The 23,375-nt window shown below is 37.8% G+C and overlaps 1 protein-coding gene and 1 pseudogene across 3 annotated transcripts in view; one reads left to right on the top strand and one right to left on the bottom strand.

Annotated features, from left to right (window-relative positions):
* FCHO2 (FCH and mu domain containing endocytic adaptor 2) overlaps positions 1-23,375 on the bottom strand; it is a 116,552-nt gene that overhangs the window by 91,932 nt on the left and 1,245 nt on the right. For all 3 annotated transcript variants that reach the window (XM_072745362.1, XM_072745361.1, XM_072745360.1), the window contains exon 2: positions 9,332-9,423. In XM_072745362.1, the coding sequence (XP_072601463.1) occupies positions 9,332-9,423 (92 nt within the window). The remainder of the gene's footprint in view (positions 1-9,331; positions 9,424-23,375) is intronic.
* LOC112907061 (protein farnesyltransferase/geranylgeranyltransferase type-1 subunit alpha-like) lies at positions 6,516-8,007 on the top strand (annotated as a pseudogene).

The raw sequence follows: 23,375 nt of genomic DNA on the forward strand, positions 1-23,375 counted from the left end.
AAGTGAAATAAGTCTGACAAATACCATAAAGTATTCCACTTATGTGAAATCTAAAAAACAAATGATCAAACAACACAAAAAAAAAAACATAAACAGACCTATAGATACAGAGAACAAACTGGTATTGCCGAAGGAGAGGTAAGAGAAGGGATGAGGGGGAAAGGACAATATGGGTTAAGGAGAGGGGAAAGGGTATATAGGCTTCCACTTATGGAATGAGTAAGTCATATGAATGAAGCATACAGAGGGAATAGGGTCAAAAGTACTGTGATAGCACCGTATGGTAATAGTAGCTACACTGTGGTGAGCACAGCATGTACAGCTGTCCAATCACTATGTCATACACCTGAAACTAATGTAAACATATGTGTGAAGCACACTTCAATTTAAAAAAAGAATCTGTATCCACCTACTAACATGGGTTCGAATATATAAAGCAAAAATTGACAGAAGTACATGGATAAATAGAAAAATCACAATCAAAATGAAAGATTTTCAATAGAACTCTCTTGGGAAAGGATAAAATGGGTAGGATTAAAATAAAACAAAAACCAGTAGAGATAGATTAGAACTGAACAGAAAAAAAAAAAAAGAACTGAACAGAATGCACAAACTTAAATACATATAGGCAACAAATACAAAATACAGCCTTTTCAGGTACATGCAGGTATTTGCCAAAATTGACTCTATCCTGGTCTGTAACCTAAGTGTCAACAAATTTCAAACCACTGAAATCATACAGAGTATGTTCTCTAACTACATGTAATTAAGCATAAACAAATATATACCTTTAAAAATCACATATTTGGAATTTTAGAAATATACTTCGAAATAACCCAGAGAGGCAAGAAAAAAAGCACAAGGAAACTTAGAATATCTTTAAACAAAATATAATGAAAATCCTATTACTCAAAACTAGTGAGGCACAACAAAGCAATGTTTGAGGGAGATTTACAGACTTTAATGAATATATCAAAAATGAAAAAAGGGGGCAGCCCTGGTGGCACAGCGGTTTGGCGCCGCCTGCAGGGTGTGATCCTAGAGACCCGGGATCGAGTCCCACGTCGGGCTCCCTGCATGGAGCCTGCTTCTCCCTCTGCCCGTGTCTCCGCCTCTCTCTCTCTGTGTGTCTCTCATGAATAAATAGATAAGATCTTAAAAAAAAAAAAAAAAAGAAAAGAAAAGAAAAGAAAAGAAAAGAAAAGAAAAGAAAAGAAAAGAAAAAAGGTTGGGATGCCTGGCTGGCTCAGTTGGTGAAGTGTGCAACTCTTGATCTCGGGGTTGTGAGTTTGAGTCCCACGTTGGGTATAGAGATTACTTAAAACAATAAAATCTTTGGGATATCTGGATGGCTCAGCAGTTGAGCCTTTGGCCCAGGGCATGATCCTGGAGTCCCGGGATCGAGTCCTGCACTGGGCTCCCTGCTTGGAGCCTATTTCTCCCTCTGCCTATGTCTCTGCCTCTCTCTGTGTGTCTCTCATGAATAAATAAAATCTTTTAAAAAATAAAAATAAAATCTTAAAAAAAAGATGAAAAAAGGCTGAAAATCACTGTCAAACATCTGTCGCAAAATTAGAAAAACAGCAAATTGAACAAAAAGTAAAAGGAAATAAGGAACAGAAAGTTAATGAAATAGAAAATAAATATACAAAAAGGGTCAGCAGAGCCAAAAGTTACTTTTTTATACAAATTATTAAACCAACAAGCAACAAATGAAACTGATCATAAAATATAGAGAAGGCACAAATAACCAAAATCAGGAATGAAAAGGGGACATCTAGTACAGATCCAGCACACATTTATAAAGTTCATAAAAGGGAGCACCTGGCTGGTTCAGTCAGCACGCGCAACTCTCTATCTCAAGGTCATGAGTTTCAAGCCTCCTGTTGGGCACAGACCTACTTAAAAATAAATAGACAAATAAATAAATAAAAATAAAAGTCCGGGGATCCCTGGGTGGTTCAGCGGTTTGGAGCCTGCCTTTGGCCCAGGACATGATCCTGGAGTTCCGGGATCGAGTCCCACATCAGGCTCCCTGCATGGAGCCTGCTTCTCCCTCTGCCTATGTCTCTGCCTCTCGCTCTCTCTGTGTCTCTCATGAATAAATAAATAAAATCTTTAAAAAATAAAAATAAAATAAATAAAATAAATAAAAATAAAAGTCAATAAGACATTAAGAGTAAGTTTTTTCTAACAAATCTGAAAATGTAGATGAGAGATACCTGGCTGGCTCAGTCAGTAGATCATGCAACTCTTGATCTCAGGGTCATGGGTTCAAGACCCATTTTGGGCATGTAGCCTACTTAAAATAAAAATAAAATAAAAAATTTTTTAAATGTAGATGAAGGCAGCCTGGGTGGCTCAGTGTTTTAGTGCCTGCCTTCAGCCCAGGGCGTGATCCTGGAGACCTGGGATCGAGTCTCACGTCGGGCTCCCTCCGTGGAGCCTGCTTCTCCCTCTGCCTGTGTCTCTGCCCCTCTCTCTCTCTGTCTCTCATGAATAAATAAATAAAATCTTTTAAAAAAAGAAAGAAAATGTAGATGAAATAATTCCTTAAAAATATAACTTATCAGGGTGCCCAGGTGGCTCAGTCAGTTGAACAGCAGACTCTTGATTTTGGCTCAGGTCATGGTCTCAGGATTATGGGATGGAGCCAGCCACCCTACATACACACTCAGCAGAGAGTCCACTTCTCTCCTTCTCCTTCCGTCCCTCCCCTCATTCATGCGTGCACACATTTTCCCTAAAATAAATAAATCTTTAGGTGTATATATGTAAAACTTATCAAACTCATTGAAAAACTGGAATATCTGAGTAATCCTGTAAGGACTGAAGAAATTAAGTATGTAATTTGAAACATTCCTAGAAAGATGATTCTACCAGCAAAATCTATGAAATACATAAAGAAGAAACTATAATATTCCACAAATATTTTCAAAGAATAAAAAAATGAGATATACTCCCAATTCATTGTATAAGGCCAACTAATCTGGATACCAAAACCTAAGAAGAGTTAGATAAAGGAATTTTTCAGGCCACTATCTATCACAAATATAGATGCTAAAATCCTAAATAAAACAGCAAAGTGATCCACTAATATACAAAAATGATAATATATAAGGACAGCCCGGGTAGTTCAGCAGTTTTGCACCGCCTTCAGCTCATGGCCTGATCCTGGAGTCCTGGGATCCAGTCCCGCGTCGGGCTCCCTGCATGGACCCTGCTTCTCCCTCTTGCCTGTGTCTCTGCCCCCCCACCTCTCTGTGTCTCTCATTAATGAATAAAATCTTTAAAAATGATAATATATCTCCCCCAAGTTGAGTTTTTATCAGGAATAAGAAGTTAGTCTAACATTCAAACTTCAGTGTAATTCAGTTCTTAACGAGATGCCTGGGTGGCTCAGTGGTTGAGCGTCTGCCTTTGGCTTAAGGCATGATCCCACAGTCCTGGGATCGAGTCCCACGTCCGGCTCCCTGCATGGAGCCTATTTCTCCCTCTGCCTGTGTCTCTACCTCTCTCTGTTTCTTATGAATAAATAAAATCCTAAAAAAAAAAAAAAAAAAAAATTCAGCTTTTAACAAGGAGGAAATAAAGAAAAAAAATTTTAATAGATACATGAAAAGCATTTGATCAAAGTCAACAACCATTCATAATTAAAAAAAAAAAAGTAGAAAACAGTAAACAAATGGGAATTTCCATTATCTGATTAACAGTAAGGAAAGAAGTAGAATAAATATATCATATTTAAGAGTGAAACGTAAGGGGCACCTGGGTGGCTCAGTCGGTTAAGTGTTTGACTCTTGATCTCAGCTCAGGTCTTGATCTCAGGGTTATGAGTTCAAGCCCCATGTTGGGCTCCACATGAAGCCTATTAAAAAAAAAAAAAAGAGTGGGGGCAACTGGGTGGCTCAGTTGGTTGGGGATCTCCCTTTGGCTCGGGTCATGATCTCAGAGTCCTGGGATTGAGCTCCATATTGGGCTCCCTGCTCAGAGGGGAGTCTGCTTCTTCCTCCTCCTCTGCCCCTCTTCCTGCTCATGCTCTGTTTCTCTCAAATAAACAAATAAAATCTTTTAAAAAAATAGTGAAATAAATATGAGACTAGGAACAGGACCAGATGCCTGCCATCATCATTTCTATTCAGCATTATACCTGAGGTATTAGCCAGTATGGTAAGTCAAGAAAAACCAAAAGGTATGAGGACTGGAAAGGGATATACAAAACTGTCATTTTGTACAAGATGATTATAAACACAGAAAATCCCAAACAATCTACAGATAAATTGTCAGAATAAGCAAAGACTAACAGATTGCTGGGCACAAAGTCAATATATAAAAATCAAGTACATTTATATATAAATTTGCAACACCGGGCAGCCCAGGTGGCTCAGCGATTTGGCACCACCTTTGGCCCAGGACGGGACCCTGGAGACCTGGGATCGAGTCCCACATCGGGCTCCCTACATGGAACCTGCTTCTCCCTCTAAGTCTTTCCCTCTCTTTCTCTCTGTCTCTCATGAATAAATAAGATCTTTTAAAAAAAATGAATTTGCAACACCTTACCAACAAACTGCTTTCATCCAAAATATCTAAAGAGCTCCTTCAATTTATTCTTTAAAGAGGGGGAGGAGAAAAAGAAAAAAAAAACACCAGAAATGAACAGGGGGGCGTCCGGGTGACTCAGCTGGCTGAATGTCCCACTCTTGCTTCCAGCTCAGGTCATGATCTCATGGATCCTGGGATCCAGCCCTGCACTGGATCCACACTCAGCAGGGAGTCTGCTTGAGGAGTCTATCCCTCTTGCTCTTTCCCACACTGTATGTGTGTGTGTGTGTGTGTGTGTGTGCCCACACTCTCTCCCTCTCTCAAATAAATACTTTATTAAAAAAAGAGATAAAGAGGTACTTCATAAAACAGGAAATGCAAATGACCAATAAACTTATGAAAGGATGCTCAAGCTCATTATCAATCAAGAAAATGCAAATTAAAATCACAATGAGCAGGCTCCCTACATGGAGCCTACTTCTCCCTCTGCCTGTGTCTCTGCCTCTCTCTCTTCCTGTGTCTCTATGAATAAAATCTTTTTAAAAAATTAATTAAATAAAATAAAATCACAATGAGATACAGGTATCCCTCACCATCTACAAGTTCAGCCTTCCCATGAAACCTTTCAAAAGCCAATGGCATAAAGCAAAGAAGCAATTACCATTAATTTATATGGAAAAATTTCTGAGCTTTACTGGACCCAAAAAATACTCCTCTTAGGCTTTTCTGATACTACAGGACACATCTTGCTAACAGATGCACAAAATAAACTGAGGTAAGGCACAGATGCTCACACAGTTCAAAACTACAGCAGCTTGATGCTGAGATGCTGAGCACAGTTCGAAAGGAAGAAGCCTGGCAGTGGCACTTTCACTGTGTGCACTGCCTCCAGAAAGGCTCACTGCAAAACAAACGCCAAATGCTATTTTCTCATTTCGATATTTTGCAAAAACCCAAATCCTCTTTAGATTTTTCCCAGTTAGCAAAAAAAGGCACTAATGTCGATATTTCCTAAGCGCAAAATGACGTAACACAAACCTCTGAAAAGTGAGGGAAACATGTACTACTACTTATCAGAATGATTCAAATTAAAAGACGAGCAATACCAAGTGGCAATGAGGACATGGAATGACTAGAACTCTGAAACAAGGTTGCTGCTGGTGTAAACTGGTACAATCACCCTGGAAAATTCTTTGGCATTACCTACAACAGTTACACATACAAAACTCTATGACCTGGCAATTCTACTCTAGGGCATATACCTAATATAAATATGTGTGGCAAGACCCATGTGCAAGAATATTCAAAGCAAAGTTACTTGTAATAGCAAAAACTAGAAATAACCAAGCGGGCCTAGCCACAAAATAGCTTTATTCAAATCAAATTACCTTGATTTTTTTTTTAAGATTTTTTTTAAAGATTTTATTTATTCATGAGACACACAGAGAGGGAGAGAGAGAGAGACAGGGAGAGACACAGGCAGAGGGAGAATCAGGCTCCATGCAGGGAGCCCGATGTGGGACTCGATCCCGGGACTCCAGGATCATGCCCTGAACCGAAGGCAGGTGCTTAACTGCTGACCCATCCAGGCATCCCATATCTCAGTCTTAAAGACAACACATTTTAGAAATTTGCAGATTTTCAAAATACATACTTCTTTAAAATAAAACTCAGAGGGGCACATGCCTGGCTCAGCTGATAGAGCATGCAACTCTTGATCTCAGGGTTGTGAGTTCAAGCCCCACATTGGGTGTGGAGCCCACTTAAAATCTAAATCAATCAATCATAATTAAACCACAAATTCAAAAACCTTAGGCTTTTCAAATTATTTTAGCATGTTTCATGATGTTTGTTTAAAATGGTAATATTTGGCAGATGGTGGCCACGGAGGGGGTGGGGGAGGCTGTGCAGGCCAGCAAGTCCTGCCGGAGCCAGAGGTGGAGCCCCAGCCGCCCCAGTACCAGCCCCAGCCGCAGGAAGAAGCCATGCAGCTGAGCTGGGAGAAGCGGTGGCATCCCCCATGGACGACGCGTTCCTAAGCCTGGACTCGCCCACCTATGTCCTGTACAGGCCCAGAACAGAATGGGCTGATAGAGATACAGTGCCGCAGAACGATGGCCCCAATCCAGTGGTCCGGATCATTTATAGTGAAAAATTTAGAGATGTGTATGATTATTTCCGGATCATTCTGCAGTGTGATAAAAGAAGTGAACGAGCTTTTAAAGTCAGCAGAGATGCTACTGAGTTAAATGCAGCCAATTATACAGTGTGGCATTTTCGGAGAGTTCTCTTAAAGTCACTTCAAAAGCATCTAAATGAAGAAATGAACTACATCACTGCAATAATTGAGAAACAGCCCCAAAACTATCAAGTTTGGCATCACAGGCGAGTATTAATGGAATGGCTACAAGATCCATCTCAGGAGCTTGAGTTTATTGCTGATATTCTTATCAGGATGCAAAGAATTACCAAGCCTGGCAACATCGACAATGGGTTATCCAGGAATTTAAACTTTGGGATAATAAGCTGCAGTACATAGACCAGGTTCCTTTTTTTTTTTTTTTTTTTAAGATTTTATTTACTTATTCATGAGAGACACAGAGAGAGAGAGGCAAAGACACAGGCAGAGGGAGAAGCAGGCTCCCTGTGGGGAGCCTGATGTGAGACTCAATCCCAGGACCCCGGGGTCATGGCCTGAGCTGAAGGCAGACGCTCAACTGCTGAGCCAGCAAGGCACCCCTGTAGACCAGGTTCTTAAAGAGGATGTAATAACTCTGTTTGGAACCAAAGATATTTCATAATTTTTTTTAAAGATTTTATTTATTTATTCATGAGATACACAGAGAGAGGGAGAGAGAGGCAGAGAGAGAAGCAGGTTCCAAGCACGGAGCCCGACGTGGGACTCGATCCCAGGACTCCAGGATCACACCCTGGGCCAAACGCAGGCGCCAAACCGTTGAGCCACCCAGGGATCCCCTACTTCACAATTTCTAACACCACTGGCTACAATGATAGTGCTATGCTGGAGAGGGAAGTCCAGTACACTCTGGAAATGATCAAACCAGTACCACATAATGAGAGTGCACGCAACTATTTGAAAGGGATTGTACAGGATCCTGGTCTTTCCATATATCCCAATCGTTAAACCAGTGATTTGATTTTCAACCAAGTCATAGTTCCCCCTACCTGATTGCCTTTCTCATGGACATCTATGAAGACATGCTAGAAAACTAATGTGACAAAGAGAACAATCTCAATAAAGCATTAGAGTTGTGTGAAATTCTAGCTAAAGAAAAGGACTCTATAAGAAAGGAATATTGGAGATATACTGGAAGATCCCTTCAAAGCAAACACAGCACAGAGTAACCCACCAACAAATGTACAGCAATAACACCATCTGGAAGAACTCAATGGAATGCTTTTATTTTTTTAAGAGACTCTAATGCAGGAGTTTAAAGCGATCATTCCCAGGATCCCTGGGAGGTGCAGCGGTTTGGCGCCTGCCTTTGGCCCAGGGCGCGATCCTGGAGACCCGGGATCAAATCCCACGTCGGGCTCCCGGTGCATGGAGCCTGCCTCTCCCTCTGCCTGTGTCTCTGCCTCTCTCTCTCTCTCTCTATCATAAATAAATTAAAATTAAAATTAAAAAAAAAAAAGTGATCATTCCCTTTGCCTGTGCTGTAAAACGTGCATTGCACAGGTATTGCTGTTTAACAAGAACTAAGCATGATGCTCCTTGGGTGCTGCTGCTATTCAGACTAGCAACTGATTATTTTAAAGTAAGGTAAATTGTGGGGAGGGAGGGAAGTTCCTTCCCATGAAGGAACTTTTAAAGTCTTATCAAGGGGCAGCCCAAGTGGCTCAGCGGTTTAGCGCCACCATTAGCCCAGGGCCTGATCCTAGAGACCCGGGATCAAGTCCCACATCAGGCTCCCTGCATGGAGCCTGCTTCTCCCTCTGCCTGGGTCTCTGCCTCTCTCTCTCTCTCTTTCTCTCTGTCTCTCATGAATAAATAAATAAAATATTAAAAAAAAAAGTCTTATCAACATTTACTCTAATCCCTTAGCATCAGCTCCTCCCTATTTTATTTGTAGCATTAATGAATGCAGGTAACTTGTATGTAACAGATATAAGGCAACTTAAATTTGGGTTCAGGAAGCAGGGAACGCAACTGTTACATTAGAGCTGCTATGCCACACTTACAGTATCTTGCTTTCACTGTAACCAACTAATGCCAAAAGAATGCTTTTGTAATAAAATTATAGATGTATCCCAAAACTTGAAAAAAATAAAATAAAATGGAGTATTTTATCCTGCAAAATTCCTCCATTTTTCTATTGTATCACCTTGCTAGTAATAGTAAATTCAATGAAAAATATGTAGAAATTTTCAAACAGTGAATACAAACCAGGAGTTCAGCAATGCTACTTGGAACTATCACGTAAATGTACAGACACCAGATAACCACACTACTTTAAAATGTAACTATAATAATATACTTTTCAAGAGTGTACTTGATAATTTTAAGCCAGATCTAACTAAAATATCCTGGACAGCTCAGTTGGCTAAGTGTCTGATTCTTGATTTTAGCTCAGGTTGTGATCCCAGGGTCTTGGGATTGAGTTCCACCTCTGGCTCGGCTCCATGCTGGGAGCCTGCTTAAGATTCTCTCCCTAACCCCGTGCCCACTAAAGCACCCCTGTCTCTCTCAAAAAAAATGTTTTTTCTCATTTATATTCTAAAATTTAACTAGATGAATTGTTAAATTACTTATTTAAAAAATACATACCTTTCTCTCACAAAATCTGCTAGTTCTTTTGTTGATATCTGTCCATGTTTCATATTATGGTACAGGACATCAAAGCCACTATTTTTTTCCCCCTAAAATTGAAAAAGATTTTTAGTTTAATGACAACAAATAAAGATTAAAATGACTTAAGAATAACCCTATACTAACCAATATGCAATTCTAATATGCAGGTGAGCTACTTCTCTTTAACTGAACCACTGGTGCTCATTGTATGACTTTAAACTGTATCAAAGGAATACTACACAGTTTGACAAAGTTTAAAATTTACTATATATATATATATATATATATATATATATATATACACATACACACATTAAACATACATGAACACATTCTATAATCACTTATGACTATATTAATGGAATTAGGTCTGAAATTTTAAAAAAATAACATGCAGTGTAATTTAGAAAAGATAACCATAGATCTTTTTAAATACATGACCAAAGCCCATTTCAATTCCTTTAATACACATTAAGGGATTCCTGATTATTGACTTCTGAGTCACAAGAGCCTATTATTAGTCACTTAAGCATTCAATACCACAAAATGCTTTATAATAGCTAACATAAATCTTTTAGTAAACTTAAACAACTTGAGAAGTGAGAAAGGAGATAAAATTTTAACAAAAGAGCAGTAACAGTCATTGGTTAATCCTCAACTAATGAGAAATTAAGAGAACAAGACCACTACACAACCCTAGAAAACCTTTACTGCCATTTTTTCCAATAAATGCTAAATTAGTAAGTCATACGGAAGAAGACAGAAATATCAATTTTATAAATGAAATAAGACTATTAATAAACTAAGCTAAACTAAACTCTCTTTACAATTAGTAGTTTTTCTTCCATGAAAATAATGAATTCAATGTATTTGTTGGAAATAGCAATACAATAAGCAAGAATTACACAATATGAAACCTAATATTTTTACAGTTCACCAAAAACAGGAAACCTATTTTAAGAACTTCCAGTTATGTTGAAGGAATCCTTAACAAACTTGTAAACTAATATAGAAATAGTAATTATTTTGCCATATATACAATAAATTAAAATGTGGTATTTGTAATGAGATAATATAGACAATATACTCAGCATTCTGAACATCCATTTCTATTTACCAATAAGAACACAACATAAAAACACAGACTAATGAATCCAAACATATCCATTTGGCTCCTATTTTTCATTTTTAAGATCAAAAACTTATTATCTAACTTTGCTTTTCTTCTATCTGTAGGTTTTTCATGGAAATTTATCCTAGCCAAAAGAAGACTATTCTCTGAGGTAACCATTATTACTAGTTTATATAAGCAAGCAAAAATACATCATCATGCAGATTAGTATGTAAAGCTGCAGACAAAATAATAAAGGGCCTGAATCCTCAAAGGGATGAATTTTATTACTTGAATATAATACATAAATTTACACATAATTAGACTATCCACCAATTCCCAGTATAGCCCTGAACCCTAAAAAAAAAAAATCTAATCTAAATACTAAAACCATAAAATCAAAGTCTGAAGCTCTCACACCCCAAAATTCTTACTGGACATCTACTAGTTCTCATTTGCACAAAATCTAACAATCAGGGGGGCACCTGGTGGCTGAGTTGTTCAAGTATCTGCCTTCAGCTCAGGTTCTGATCTCAGGGTCGTGGGATAAAGCCCCACATCCCGGCTCCCTACTCAGCAGGGAGTCTGCTTCTCCACCACCCACTCATGCTCTTGTGCTCTCTCAAATAAATAAATAAAAATCTTCTTAAAAAAAAAAATCTAACAAGTCAGGCTACCTGGGTTCCCAATATGCATTATGCATATTCAAATTAGAAATAAGGTGGGAGTAAAGGGCTATTCAAAACAGGCACAGGGACTATTAAAAATACTATTTACCAGGCTTACAAGAGAAAGAAAAAAAATCTTTTTTTTAAAGGAGGTAAGAACTTTGAGACCATCTAGTAATTCGGGCAATAAAGTCCTGAGTGTTTCTGCTTCACTGTTACAGTATCAGAAACATTAAACAATTAAGAAAAGGTTAAATTATATTCAGAAATTAAGAAGTCTTTGCAGGAGTAAGCTCTTTATTAGAGAACTTCAGATATCCAAAGAACACATTAGTTCTGGAGGATTATTTATTTCATACAATACAATAAGGAAATGAGGATTATTTATTTAGTACAATACAACAACAGTACTACAGCAGCAATAATACACCCTAGGAAACAGTACTAGCTATTCCATCTTTCAGGTCTTCATTTGGAAAGACAAAGAAAACTCATTCTAATAAGGATGTGATACAGAAGAAGCCTGCCTCAAAAGGCACTAACAGGGCAGCCCGGGTGGCTCAGCAATTTAGCGCCACCTTCAGCCCAGGGTGTGATCCGGGAGACCGGGGATCGAGTACCACGTCGGGCTTCCCTGCCTGGAGCCTGCTTCTCCCTCTGCCTGTGTCTCTGCCTCTCTGTCTCTCATGAATAAATAAATACAAAAAAATCTTTAAAAAAAATTGTTCCTAACATTAGATTATTTTTGGCTGTCATGGTAATTGTGTCTTGCTTTTTTCCATTGATTAAAAAGGCGGTGCTAAACTGCTGAGCCACCCAGGCTGTCCCTGTTAGGAACAATTTAAATGTCCATCAACCAGTAACTAAAAAGACAAAACGGGGTATACCCATAAAATGGAATATAATTCAGCAATAAAAACGAACACTGATGCATGAGACTTAACATCATAAACATTTCACGAAGTTAAAGAAGTCAGACACAAGAGACCACATACTGTAGAATTCCATTTATATGAAATGTCCAGAATAAGCAAATATGCTGAGATAGAAAGTAGATGAGTGGGTTGCTAGGGAGAGGGGTTGTGACAAAAGGTACAGGTTTTCTTTTTGAGATAATGAAAAAGTTTTAAAACTGCCTATGATGATGGATGCAAATATCGCTATTACGCAAAACCACTGAACTGTACACTTTAAGTGAACTGCATAATATGTAAAATATATCACAATAAATTTGTCAAAGGTGTAAGCAGGTATTTTTATCCATTTCAATCAATAAACTTTTGCAGAGAAATCTGCAGTATTAACTGACAAAAGCAGCTATTAACACCATTGCTGATACAAGGAAGACAATTATTTTGAAGATTTACACTAAGATAAGATTTTTTATGGGCTGGTCTCAATGCACTTTGCAAAGAGCATTGACACTTACATAAAAGTCCAATGACTGTGGCCTGGGGTAAACAAAATCTTGTTATAATCTGATATAAACAAGTCTTAAAAATCTTTGAAATAATTCCTAATATGAAGTAGGAAAAAAAATCTTATCCTTTGAAGATGTTCAGTACAGAACTGTACAAGTCCTTTAAGAAAACACTAACTTCAGGCGCCTGGGTGGCTCAGTCGGTTAAGCGTCTGCCTTCAGCTCACGTCATGAACCCGGGGTCCTGGGACTGAGCCCCACTTGGGGCTCCCTGCTCAACCAGGAGTCTGCTTTTCCCTCTCCCTTCGCCCCTCCTGCTGCTCATGTACTCACTCACTCTCTCTCAGTCTCTCGTTCCCTCAAATAAATAAAATATTTTTAAAAAAAAAGAAAAAAGAAAAACCACAAACTTCTCAGGATGTATTGTTTCCCATACTTACCACACTTTAATTTGACTACACTTAACAATTTGATGTTTATCAATCCAGATTCCTTTTCCCATACATATAGTAACAAGTTAACATGTTAACTTTTTATTATGAAAATGAGATCACACTATGCATAGTTTTGCATTAGAATTATCAATTAAACTGAAATTTAGCTAAAAAGATAATTAAGTTACAAGTAAGGTCACAAAGTCATTGGAAACATTCAGATTTTTTTTTCCACTGTAATTTAGAATCCACAAGTAAGACATACTTGAAATTTCAAGTTAAAAAGTCTGAATACATCATCATACCTATTTTGGAAACTCAAAGGTATCTTCTTCTGGTTGATTTTATAACATCCCTTTATACTTAAATCTTTTTAAAATAAATATAAAATACAACCCAATATCTTTTCACTTGAAGAAAAAATGCACCTCTATTAACAAAGCTGTGAAAAAAATCTAGATATAACATACCTCGGTTTTTAAGATCCATGAATAGTAATAGTGGAAAAGCACAAAGCTATAAATCCCAGTGAGTTTGGCTAATGGCCTGGAACTTCTCCTTCAAAGAACATTTTAAGAGCAACAGTAAACTAAATACTAAAAACAAAAAGCCTGAGGTGTACTTGGGTGACTCAGTGGTTGAGCATCTCCCTTTGGCTCAGGGCGTGATCCCGGAGTTCCGGGATCGAGTCCCCATGTCGGGATCCCTGCAGGGAGCCTGCTTCTCCCTCTGCCTGTGTCTCTGCCTCTGTCTCTCTCATGAATAAATAATAAAATCTTTAAAAAAAAAAAAAAAAAACCCTAGATGTCGTTCACTTTTGATGATTCCAAGATCTGAAAAACAGGCAGAGGATAGGGTAGACTATACAATCAGACCAAAACTGAAGAGTTGATTTTTACCTTGTTCTTTTGAAAAAAATTTTTTAAAGATTTTATTTGAGAGACAGTAAGAACAAGAAAGATCAAAGAGAGAGGGGCAGAGGGAGAAGCAGACTCTCTGCTGAGCAGGGAGCCCAATGCAGGGCTCCATCCCAGGACCAGAGCTGAAGTCAGACGCTTACCTGACTGAGCCACCCAGGCGCCCCTCCTTTTTAAATTTTTAAAAGAATTTTTGGAAGGGAATCAAAGAGTCAGAAGGTGGTATCATGTGAACAGCAAATAACATGCCTAACCTTCCTCTCAACCTCAAACCGCCTCAAAGGTAATAAATAAATATCATCACTTCCTACCACTCTACATTTTCCTTTTGCTCTAGCTCTTATGTAAGCAGTTTTTCTATAAGCGAATAGCACATTTAACCACAAGTTACAATCTCTTCTTGTTAACCTTCTATTTATACATTGAAATTTTCATACATGATCATCAAAACTATACTACACAACCATTGGCAAGATGTTTTTAAAGCAGAAAACAATAATTAAAGATGTAAAATGAGCACTGCTCAGCAGTCAGAACTACTTGATACAGGTACAAAAGTCACTCAAACACATTTGTCGGTTGACTAATGGGAAGAAATCTTACTATATTTTCTAACCTCTCAGATATATTCTCTAATCTCTTCAATTAGTTAAATCCTTTAAGCCATCAAATAGATTGATATGGATTCAACAAAAATAGCAGAAGCAAAGAGTTAGGAGATAATTTGTTTCATAACTTTTAAATTTTCTGTAATATTCTATAATGAATGTTCATTAATCTCAAAATGGAAAAAAATAAATACAACATCAGCTTTCTCCAAAACTCTTCAATCTGTGCATTTAAAGTCAAAGACTACCTTCTTAAACTGACATCTTGTTCATAATAGTTAAATCTCCTCCTAATTCATAAATGAAAAAAAAATGAAAATAACCTAAATATTCAAACAGGGCATAGTTTTAAAAATTACCTCTTCATTCCATGGAAACCAATGCAAGTCACTGCAAAATATTTTCAAAGAATACTTAATCATCTGACAAAAATGCTTGATGGTAATATCATTTGAAAATACCAAGCTTTAGAAAAATACAGCAGAACACACTGTGAATCTTGTATTTCTAAAGATCTTAGAGGACACATGGAAAAGCTATATATAATTTTAATTTTCTTCTGTACTCTTCTATGCTCTACCTATCACATAACAATGGTTATAATTAAATAAGAAAACCATCTTCATTGGCTCATTTCAAACAATTAAAAACTAATACTTCTTAGGATTAAGGTCCAGCATCACCAATTTGCTGTACTTACACCGCACCTTCCTATCTTTTCCCTACAGGCAACCAAACATGCTTGTCACATCTTCTGTGACCTTTATTTCTGCTGTTCCATCAAGGAGCTTGTCCCTGATAGAACTGATGGACTCGGGTGTCTTAACTTCATCACACAGTCCACCAATCACTTCTCAATTTAATCCTCTGAATCCGAATACCAGCAAAATCCTCTAGCAACTTCACCAACAGTTACCATTTTAGGTCTCAGTTGCTGTTGTACTGTTTTCGTTTATCACCCACATCTGACCAGTTTATGCTCATCTCTGTGGACCAATTGCTACATTCTTCCAACTCTAGTATTCTTTAAATTTTCCACACTAGATAAACTGGAAAAACCAAACTCATTCCCTCTACATCTCCATGGCACCATATTTCTATATGGATTTCTTAGGGTGCTTCTGTTAAATGTTTTAGAATTATAAAACCAGGAAGGATAATCTCAAAAAAAAAATGGACTAAAAAAAGTACTTCCAAAGAGTTATGCTAACCAAATGTACAGGACAATATGAAGAATACCTTCTCCTATGCCTTTGCCTAAATAATTTAAGTAGTTCTGAAAGGATTAGAGCATTCAAGATTTAGTGTGTAGGGTAGAAAAGAATCCAGACAGCAAATTTTTATCCGTTCCATGTCAATGTTAAAGTCTTTCCCCCCAGTTGAACTTAAGCAGACTCAATCGGTATCAATTTCTCACTTTCAAATTTCTCCTACAGGTAAGGCAAAAATACAAAACAAACCACCATTCCACTCCCTGAAAATTTTAAGGACCTCACAATTAAATTTATTGCCATCTAAAAGACTATGATTTATAATGTCTATCTGTCAAGTCTACTTGAACCAACTTAGATGAATGTGGTAGTTTGCATGTTCCTAGCTTGTCGCAGCTGAAAATAATTTGGGCATGGCTAACTGGCTAACAATTATACAAGATCACATTTTCATTTAGTTTATATAATTTGCTTGTGTATGCAGAGATCATCTCTGGAAATTTCTTATTCTTATTTCTTATAAGAAATTGGTAACAGTTATGGCCTTGATGGAGATCTTAATGGCTGGGGTACAAAAATATAAAAATAAAAAAGGATTTAGGCACTTTTTGAATACTGAACCATGTAAATTTTGCAAATCTGTTAATTAATGTATATGTAAATATACATACACATAGACTTTTTAAATTTCAGCAGACCACCCAATGGGATATAATAAGCAGTATTTGAAATTTTCAAGTAATAAAAAAAAAAAAGTCTATATTCTGGGTTTTTATAATCACCTCAACTAATTTTCTAAAAATATATATATTTAAATTTGTATATGGATATATCCCCAAGAATATGTGTGTGTATGCATTTAAGTCTCTCATCTAGAATACTAAATTTAGATTGAGAAAATCAAGCAAAGGGTACACCTGGGTGGCTCAGTCCATTAAACCTCTACCTTCTGCTCAGGTCATGATCCCAGGGCCCTGGGATACAGCCCTGCATAGGGCTCTCTGCTTAGTGGGAAACCTGCTTCTCCCTCTGCCCTTCCCCGTTGCTGGTGATCGCTCTCTCTCTCAAAAAAATAAAAATCTTAAAAAAAAAATCAAGCAAAAATATAATGTTCCACATTCCAAAGTCCTATTATTAGCAATTCCACGCTTTAAAAAAATTTTAATCCTCTCAATTTATTCATGTAAATAATAGATCAACTTTTGGGTATATAACCAAGTGCTCCAAATTTATTTAGAAGTAAAACATGACAATACCAGTGAAATCAACAGACTGGAAAGAGACTTCTGTACTGGTTAAACAATTAAAAAAATAAGGACAAGAAACACAGAAGTACTTCAGGATAAAAAACACCCAAGATAATTATTTCGTTCTTTTTTTTAAAGATTGTATTTATTTATTCCTGAGAGACAGACTGAGAGAGAGAGAGAGAGGCAGAGACACAGGCAGAGGGAGAAGCAGGCTTCCTGCAGGGAGCCCGATGCGGGACTCGATCCCTGGACCTTGGGGTCACGCCCTGAGCTGAAGGCAGACACTCAACCGCTAAGCCCAATCGCCCCTAATTATTTCATTCTTGATGTGCTGACTGGAAATAATCTTTGGAAAAGGTCACCTAAACTAAAAATGTCAGTTCAATACAATGTGATATATGCTAAAGAATTTATAGAGATCAGGACTACTATGCAAAATGAGATTTATAAGATATTTAAATCAGCTACGTTGTATTTTTTTCCCTTCAAATAATTATCACCAGGGCGTCTGGGTGGCTCAGCAGTTGAGCGTCTGCCTTCGACCCAGGGCGTGACTCCGGGGTCCCGGGATCGAGTCCCGCAGCGGACTCCCTACAGGGAGCCTGCTTCTCCCTCTGCCTGTGTCTCTGCCTCTCTGTGTGTGTGTCCCTCATGAATAAATAAATAAAATCTTTAAAAAAAAATATTATCACCAATGAAATCCATTCCTTAAAAAAAAAAAAAAAATTAGAGTTAGTACCCAAAATACATAAAGAACTTCTAGAACTCCACACCAAAAACACAAATAATCCAATTAAAAAACCAGAAGACATAGTTCTCCAGAGAAATTTACAGATGGCCACAGACACACGAAAAAATGCTCAACATCACTCATCATAAGGGAAATGAAGATCAAAACCAAGAGAGAGGCGCCTGGGTGGCTCAGTTAAGCATCTGACTCCTGATTTCCGCTCAGGTCATGGTCTCAGTGTCTGGGATCGAGCCCTGCGAAAGGCTCCAGGTGCTTCGGCAGTGCTTGGGCACCCTCACCTTCTGCCCCTCCCCCTGCTCATGCTCGCCCTCTCTCTCTCAAATAAATAAAATCTTAAAAACACACAAACACAATGAGTTATCACCTCACACCCTTCTGAATGGCTAAAATCAAAAACACAAGAAATAAGTGTTGGCAAACATGTGGAGAGAAAGGAACCCTCATGCATTGTTGATGGGAATGCAATCTGGTGCAGCCACTGTGGAAAACTGTACAGAGATTCCTCAAAAAACTAAAAAGGAATTACTGTATGGTCCAACAATTCCACTACTGGGTATTTACCCAAAGAATACAAAAACACTAATTCAAAAAGATATATGCAGCCATATGTTTACTGCAGCATTATTTATAATAGCTAAAATACATAAGGAACTCAAAGGTCCATCTATACAGATGAATATATAAAAAATGTAGTGTGTATACACACACACACACACACACACACACACAATGGAATATTACTCATCCATAAAAAAGAATGAAACCTTGCCACATATAACAACGTGGAGGGATCTACAGAGGCTAATGCCAAGCGAAATAACTCAAAGACAAATACAATATGATTTCACTTATATCTGGAATTTAAGAAACAAGACAAAGAAAAAAAGAGACAAACCAAAAAACGGACTCTGAATTATAGAGAATAAACTGATGCTTACCAGAAGGGAGCTGAGTTTGGGAATGGGGGAAATAGGTAATTGGGGATAAAGAGCATACTTAACCATGGTAAGCACTGAGTAATGTACAGAATTACTGAATCACTATATTGTACACCTGGAACTAATATAACATTGTATGTTAATTATACTGGAATTTAAAAAGGCAAATTTTTAAAAAATTTAACTCTTCAATTAAATAATCTGGGTTTATATAAAAATATAAAGCCATCTTAGGGATGCCTGGGCAGCTCAGCAGTTGAGCATCTGCCTTTGGCTCCAGATGTGATCCTGGGGTCCCAGGATCGAGTCCCGCGTCAGGTTCCCCGCAGGGAGCCTGCTTCTCCCTGTGCCTGTGTCTCTGCCTCTCTCTGTGTGTCTGTCATGAATAAATAAACAACATCTTAAAAAATATACATATATAAAGCCATTCTAATTAGTATAGTGCAATGTTGACACAATCAAGAACATTATAAATTAGTATCCTACTCTGAGAAAGAACCAGTATACAGAGACACTTCCTTGCTGTACCTGTAAATATCTTTTTAAAGTTACATCATCTTTTGGAGGACTAACAACTGTTTTTAAATATTAAGGCAATGGTGTGGATTTCTGCTATCAAAATTAATTTTGCTAACCAATGTTAATGGAAAAGAAGAACATTTCAACTCGATTATCAAAGGCACTATACTTTGTGGCAAAAAATGACTTATCAGCAACAAAACACCTGTTCTGTGGGAAGTTTTAAATACATTTTTCTCTTCAAAGTATAATATTAAGTAATTTGTAACACAGCATACTGTTTTAGTTAAGAAAAACTACACTTTAAAGAAGAAGGCAGGATGTGCTACTTTCAAAAGGACTTGAAAATAGTTTGCATGATTCAAACTTTCCTCTAACAAACGCCACAACAAAAGTTTGTCTTTCTATACGCGGGGAAAACAACAATTAATAGGTTGTTTGGTTAGAAACTTAAAAGTTTCCCATTACCTCACTTTGACAAGCTTTATTTGTTTTGGCAGTGCCACTTTAAATATTAGGGGAGAAAAGTGAAATTAATATTGTAATTTCTCTGTTTCAAGAAGCTATAAATGATGCTAAAATACGTAAATTTTTAAGTTGTCTTAGACAACTATCAGATTCTCAGAAGTTATTTAGTTCCTGTTCCTAGTCTTTCCTAGTTCATTTAGTCCTCCTTTGGAACTTTTTATAAAGCTCCAATTTAGAGCTTTCAGTCCCAATTCCAGGCTTGGAAGTAAATAAAATGCAATCTATTTTAACTGTATTCAATAGTGAGAAAGTGAAGCAAAGACAAAAACAAATTAGACTGGGAATTCTCTCCAGATTTCAGATATCCAAATTTAGTCCTGTCTGTCCCTTAAGAGGGACAAACAAGGGGCACCCAAAAACTAGTACAAAGAATGTTCATAGAAAGCATTACTCATAATAGCCAAAAACAATAGACGAGGCTATGTTCAAAGCTCAATTAACTGAGACAAAAGAGAACTTTAAAATGTTACTGTACAATTTGTAGTAAACTATACTTCAATTTTTTAAAAAAAATCTTAATATACATTTTGGAATTAAGTCATTAGCAAGCTTCAAAAACACTTTCATCCATCAAAAAACGTGCAAGAGGCAGCTGGCTGGCTTAGTCACAAGAGCATGCTGGTTCGGGGGCGGGGGGTGGTATAGAGACTACTTAAATCAACTTTTTTTAAAGAGAAAACATTTTGGGATGCCAATTTTAAATTCTCATAATAGTCTTATAAGTTGCCTAAAACCTAAAGTCTGAAGTTGATAGGTTATATATTAACTAATTAATTAGGTTGACAGAGTAAACCTAAAATTCACACTGAAACGAAAGGGATCCAAGAATAGGCAAAAACAATCTTGAAAAAGACAACCAAACCTGGAAGACTCTCACTTCCTGATTCCAAACTTACTGCAAAGCCATGGTAATCAAAACAGTGTTAAGGATAGACAATGAAATACAACCGAAAATTAAGGAGTAAACCCATAAACATATGGCCAACTGATTTTTGACAAGAGTGCCAAGATTTTTTAACAGAGAAAGGAAGAGCCTTTCAACAAAGGTACTGAGACCAGATATCCACGCAAAAGAATGAAGCTGAACCTACTCCTGGCACGACACACAAATACTGACTTCAAATGGATCCTAGGCCTAAACAGAAGAGCTAAAACTATAAAACCCACAGAAGAAAACAAATAAATCTCTGTGGCCATAGGTTAGGACAAACTTCTTAATAAAACAAAAGCATAAGTAATAAACTAGACTTCATCAAAATTAAAAACTGACGCGTCAAAGGAGAATATCAAATTACATCACACCAGTTGGAATAGCTACTATCAAAAAGTAACAAGTGTCGGCAAGGTTGTGCAGAAGAGGGAACAGTCGCACACTGTTGGTGGGAATGTAAATTCACGCGACCACTATGGAAAATAACGTGAAGGTTCCTCAAAAAATCAAAAATAGAAGTATCATACAATCCAATAATTCCCCCTCTGGGTATGTGCTTGAAGAAAACGAAAACATGAATTCAAAAAGATTTATGGGGGATCCCTGGGTGGCGCAGCGGTTTGGCACCTGCCTTTGGCCCAGGGTGCGATCCTGGAGACCCGGGATCGGGCTCCCGGTGCATGGAGCCTGCTTCTCCCTCTGCCTATGTCTCTGTCTCTCTCTTTCTCTCTCTGTGTGACTATCATAAATAAATTTTAAAAATTTAAAAAAAAAAAGATTTATGAACCCCTGTGTTCACTGCAGCATTATTTACAATACCCAAGATGGGAAAGCAACCTAAGTGTCCATCCATAGATGAATAAAGGAGATGTATACATACACAATGGACTATTACTCAGCCATAAAGAAGAATGAAATCTTGCCATCTGACATGGATGGACCTAGAGTGTATTATGCTAAGACAGACAAGTCAGAGAAAGACAAATACCATTATTTCACTTATATATGGAATCTAAAAAAAACAAAACAAATGAAAAACAACAACAAAAACAACAGAAACACTCACAAATATAGAGAAAAAAGTAGTGGCTGCCAGGGGAGGAGGGGATGGAGATAGGTGAAATAGGCGGTTAAGAGGTTCAAACATACTATTATAAATAAGTCATGAAGATGACAAGTACAATCATAGGAATAGAGTCACTAATACTATAATAGTGTAAGACAGTAATGGCACACTGGTGAACATTTCATAATATATGTAATTGTGGAATATCATTCACCTGAGACTACATTGTGTGTCAAGTATACTTCAATTAAAAATAATTTTTAAAAACAAAATAAATATAAGAAATATATTTTTTATACGGACACCATCAAGAGAATGAAAACAACAGCCCACAAAACAGGAGAGAATGTTTACAAAATTATATATCTGGTAAAAGACTACCCATAATTAAAAAAAAAAAACAAAAACGGTTACAATTCAGTAATAAAAACAAATAACCTAATCTAAAAATGGGCAGTGAATCTAAAAAGGTATTTCTCCAAATAAATACCTAAATTTATAGGTATTTATTTGTTATCTCCAAATAACAAATAACCTAATTTAAAAATGGGCAGTGAATCTAAAAAGGTATTTCTCCAAAGAAAATATATAAATAAGCACATGAACAGGTGCTTAACATCAGCCATCAGAGAAACGGAAATCAAACCGGCAACAAGGGACGCCTGGGTGGCTCAGTGGTTGGGCACCTGCCCTCAGCCCAGGTCGTGACCCTGGGTCCTGGGATCGAGTCCCGCATCTGGCTCCCTGCACGGAGCCTGCTTCTCCCTCTGCTGTGTCTCTGCCTCTCTGTCTGTGTCTCTCATGAATAAATAAAATCTTAAAAAAAAAAAAAACGCACAATGGGATAATACTTCACACCCATCCACTGTAATAAAAAAGACGGATAACAAGGATTGACCAGGATGTAGAAAAATTGGAACGTCAGACATTGCCAGTGGGACGGTACACCAGACAGTCACTTTGGGAAAGTTCGGCAGTTTTTTAAAACGTTAAAGAGTAACAACAGTATGACCCGGCAATTCCATTCCCAAAAGAAATGAAAACATACTTCCCCACAACGACTTGTACAAAAAATGTTCACAGCGGTATTACTCACGATAGCCAAAAAGTGGGACCCACCAAACCGTCCGTCACTCATGAGTAGATAGGACAGTGGCAGGTTCGGCCATAAAATGTAATTAAGCGCTGATGCACGCAGCTCAGGGATTAACCGGGGAAACATGCTAAGGGAAGGAAGGAAGCCCATGCACAGCGCAACGCAGACGATCCCACTCAGGCCGCAAGACCCGCAGACCAGGACTATAGGGGCGGGAGCCTGCAGATGCCTAACGGCCTAGGCTGACCTAGGGGCGACAGGGGTCACGGCTGCTGGTGGTACAGGGATTCTTTGCTGATGACCCTGTTCTACAACGGCCGCAGGGATGCATACAAAGGAACGCAGAAAGACCCCTAAGCTGTATGCTTAAATGAGTGTGTACTATATAGTGCGTGAACCGTGGCTTAACAAAGCTGTTCATTTTTATTTAAGATTTACTTATTCATGAGAGACACAGAAAGAGAGGCAGAGACCCAGGCAGAGAGAGGAGCAGGCTCCCTGCAGGGAGCCCGAGAGGGGACTCGATCCGGGGTCTCCAGGATCACGCCCTGGGCCCAACGCAGGTGCCCAAC

Source organism: Vulpes vulpes, unplaced genomic scaffold (assembly GCF_048418805.1).
Source record: "Vulpes vulpes isolate BD-2025 unplaced genomic scaffold, VulVul3 u000000652, whole genome shotgun sequence".
In the NCBI taxonomy this organism is placed as follows: domain Eukaryota; kingdom Metazoa; phylum Chordata; class Mammalia; order Carnivora; family Canidae; genus Vulpes; species Vulpes vulpes.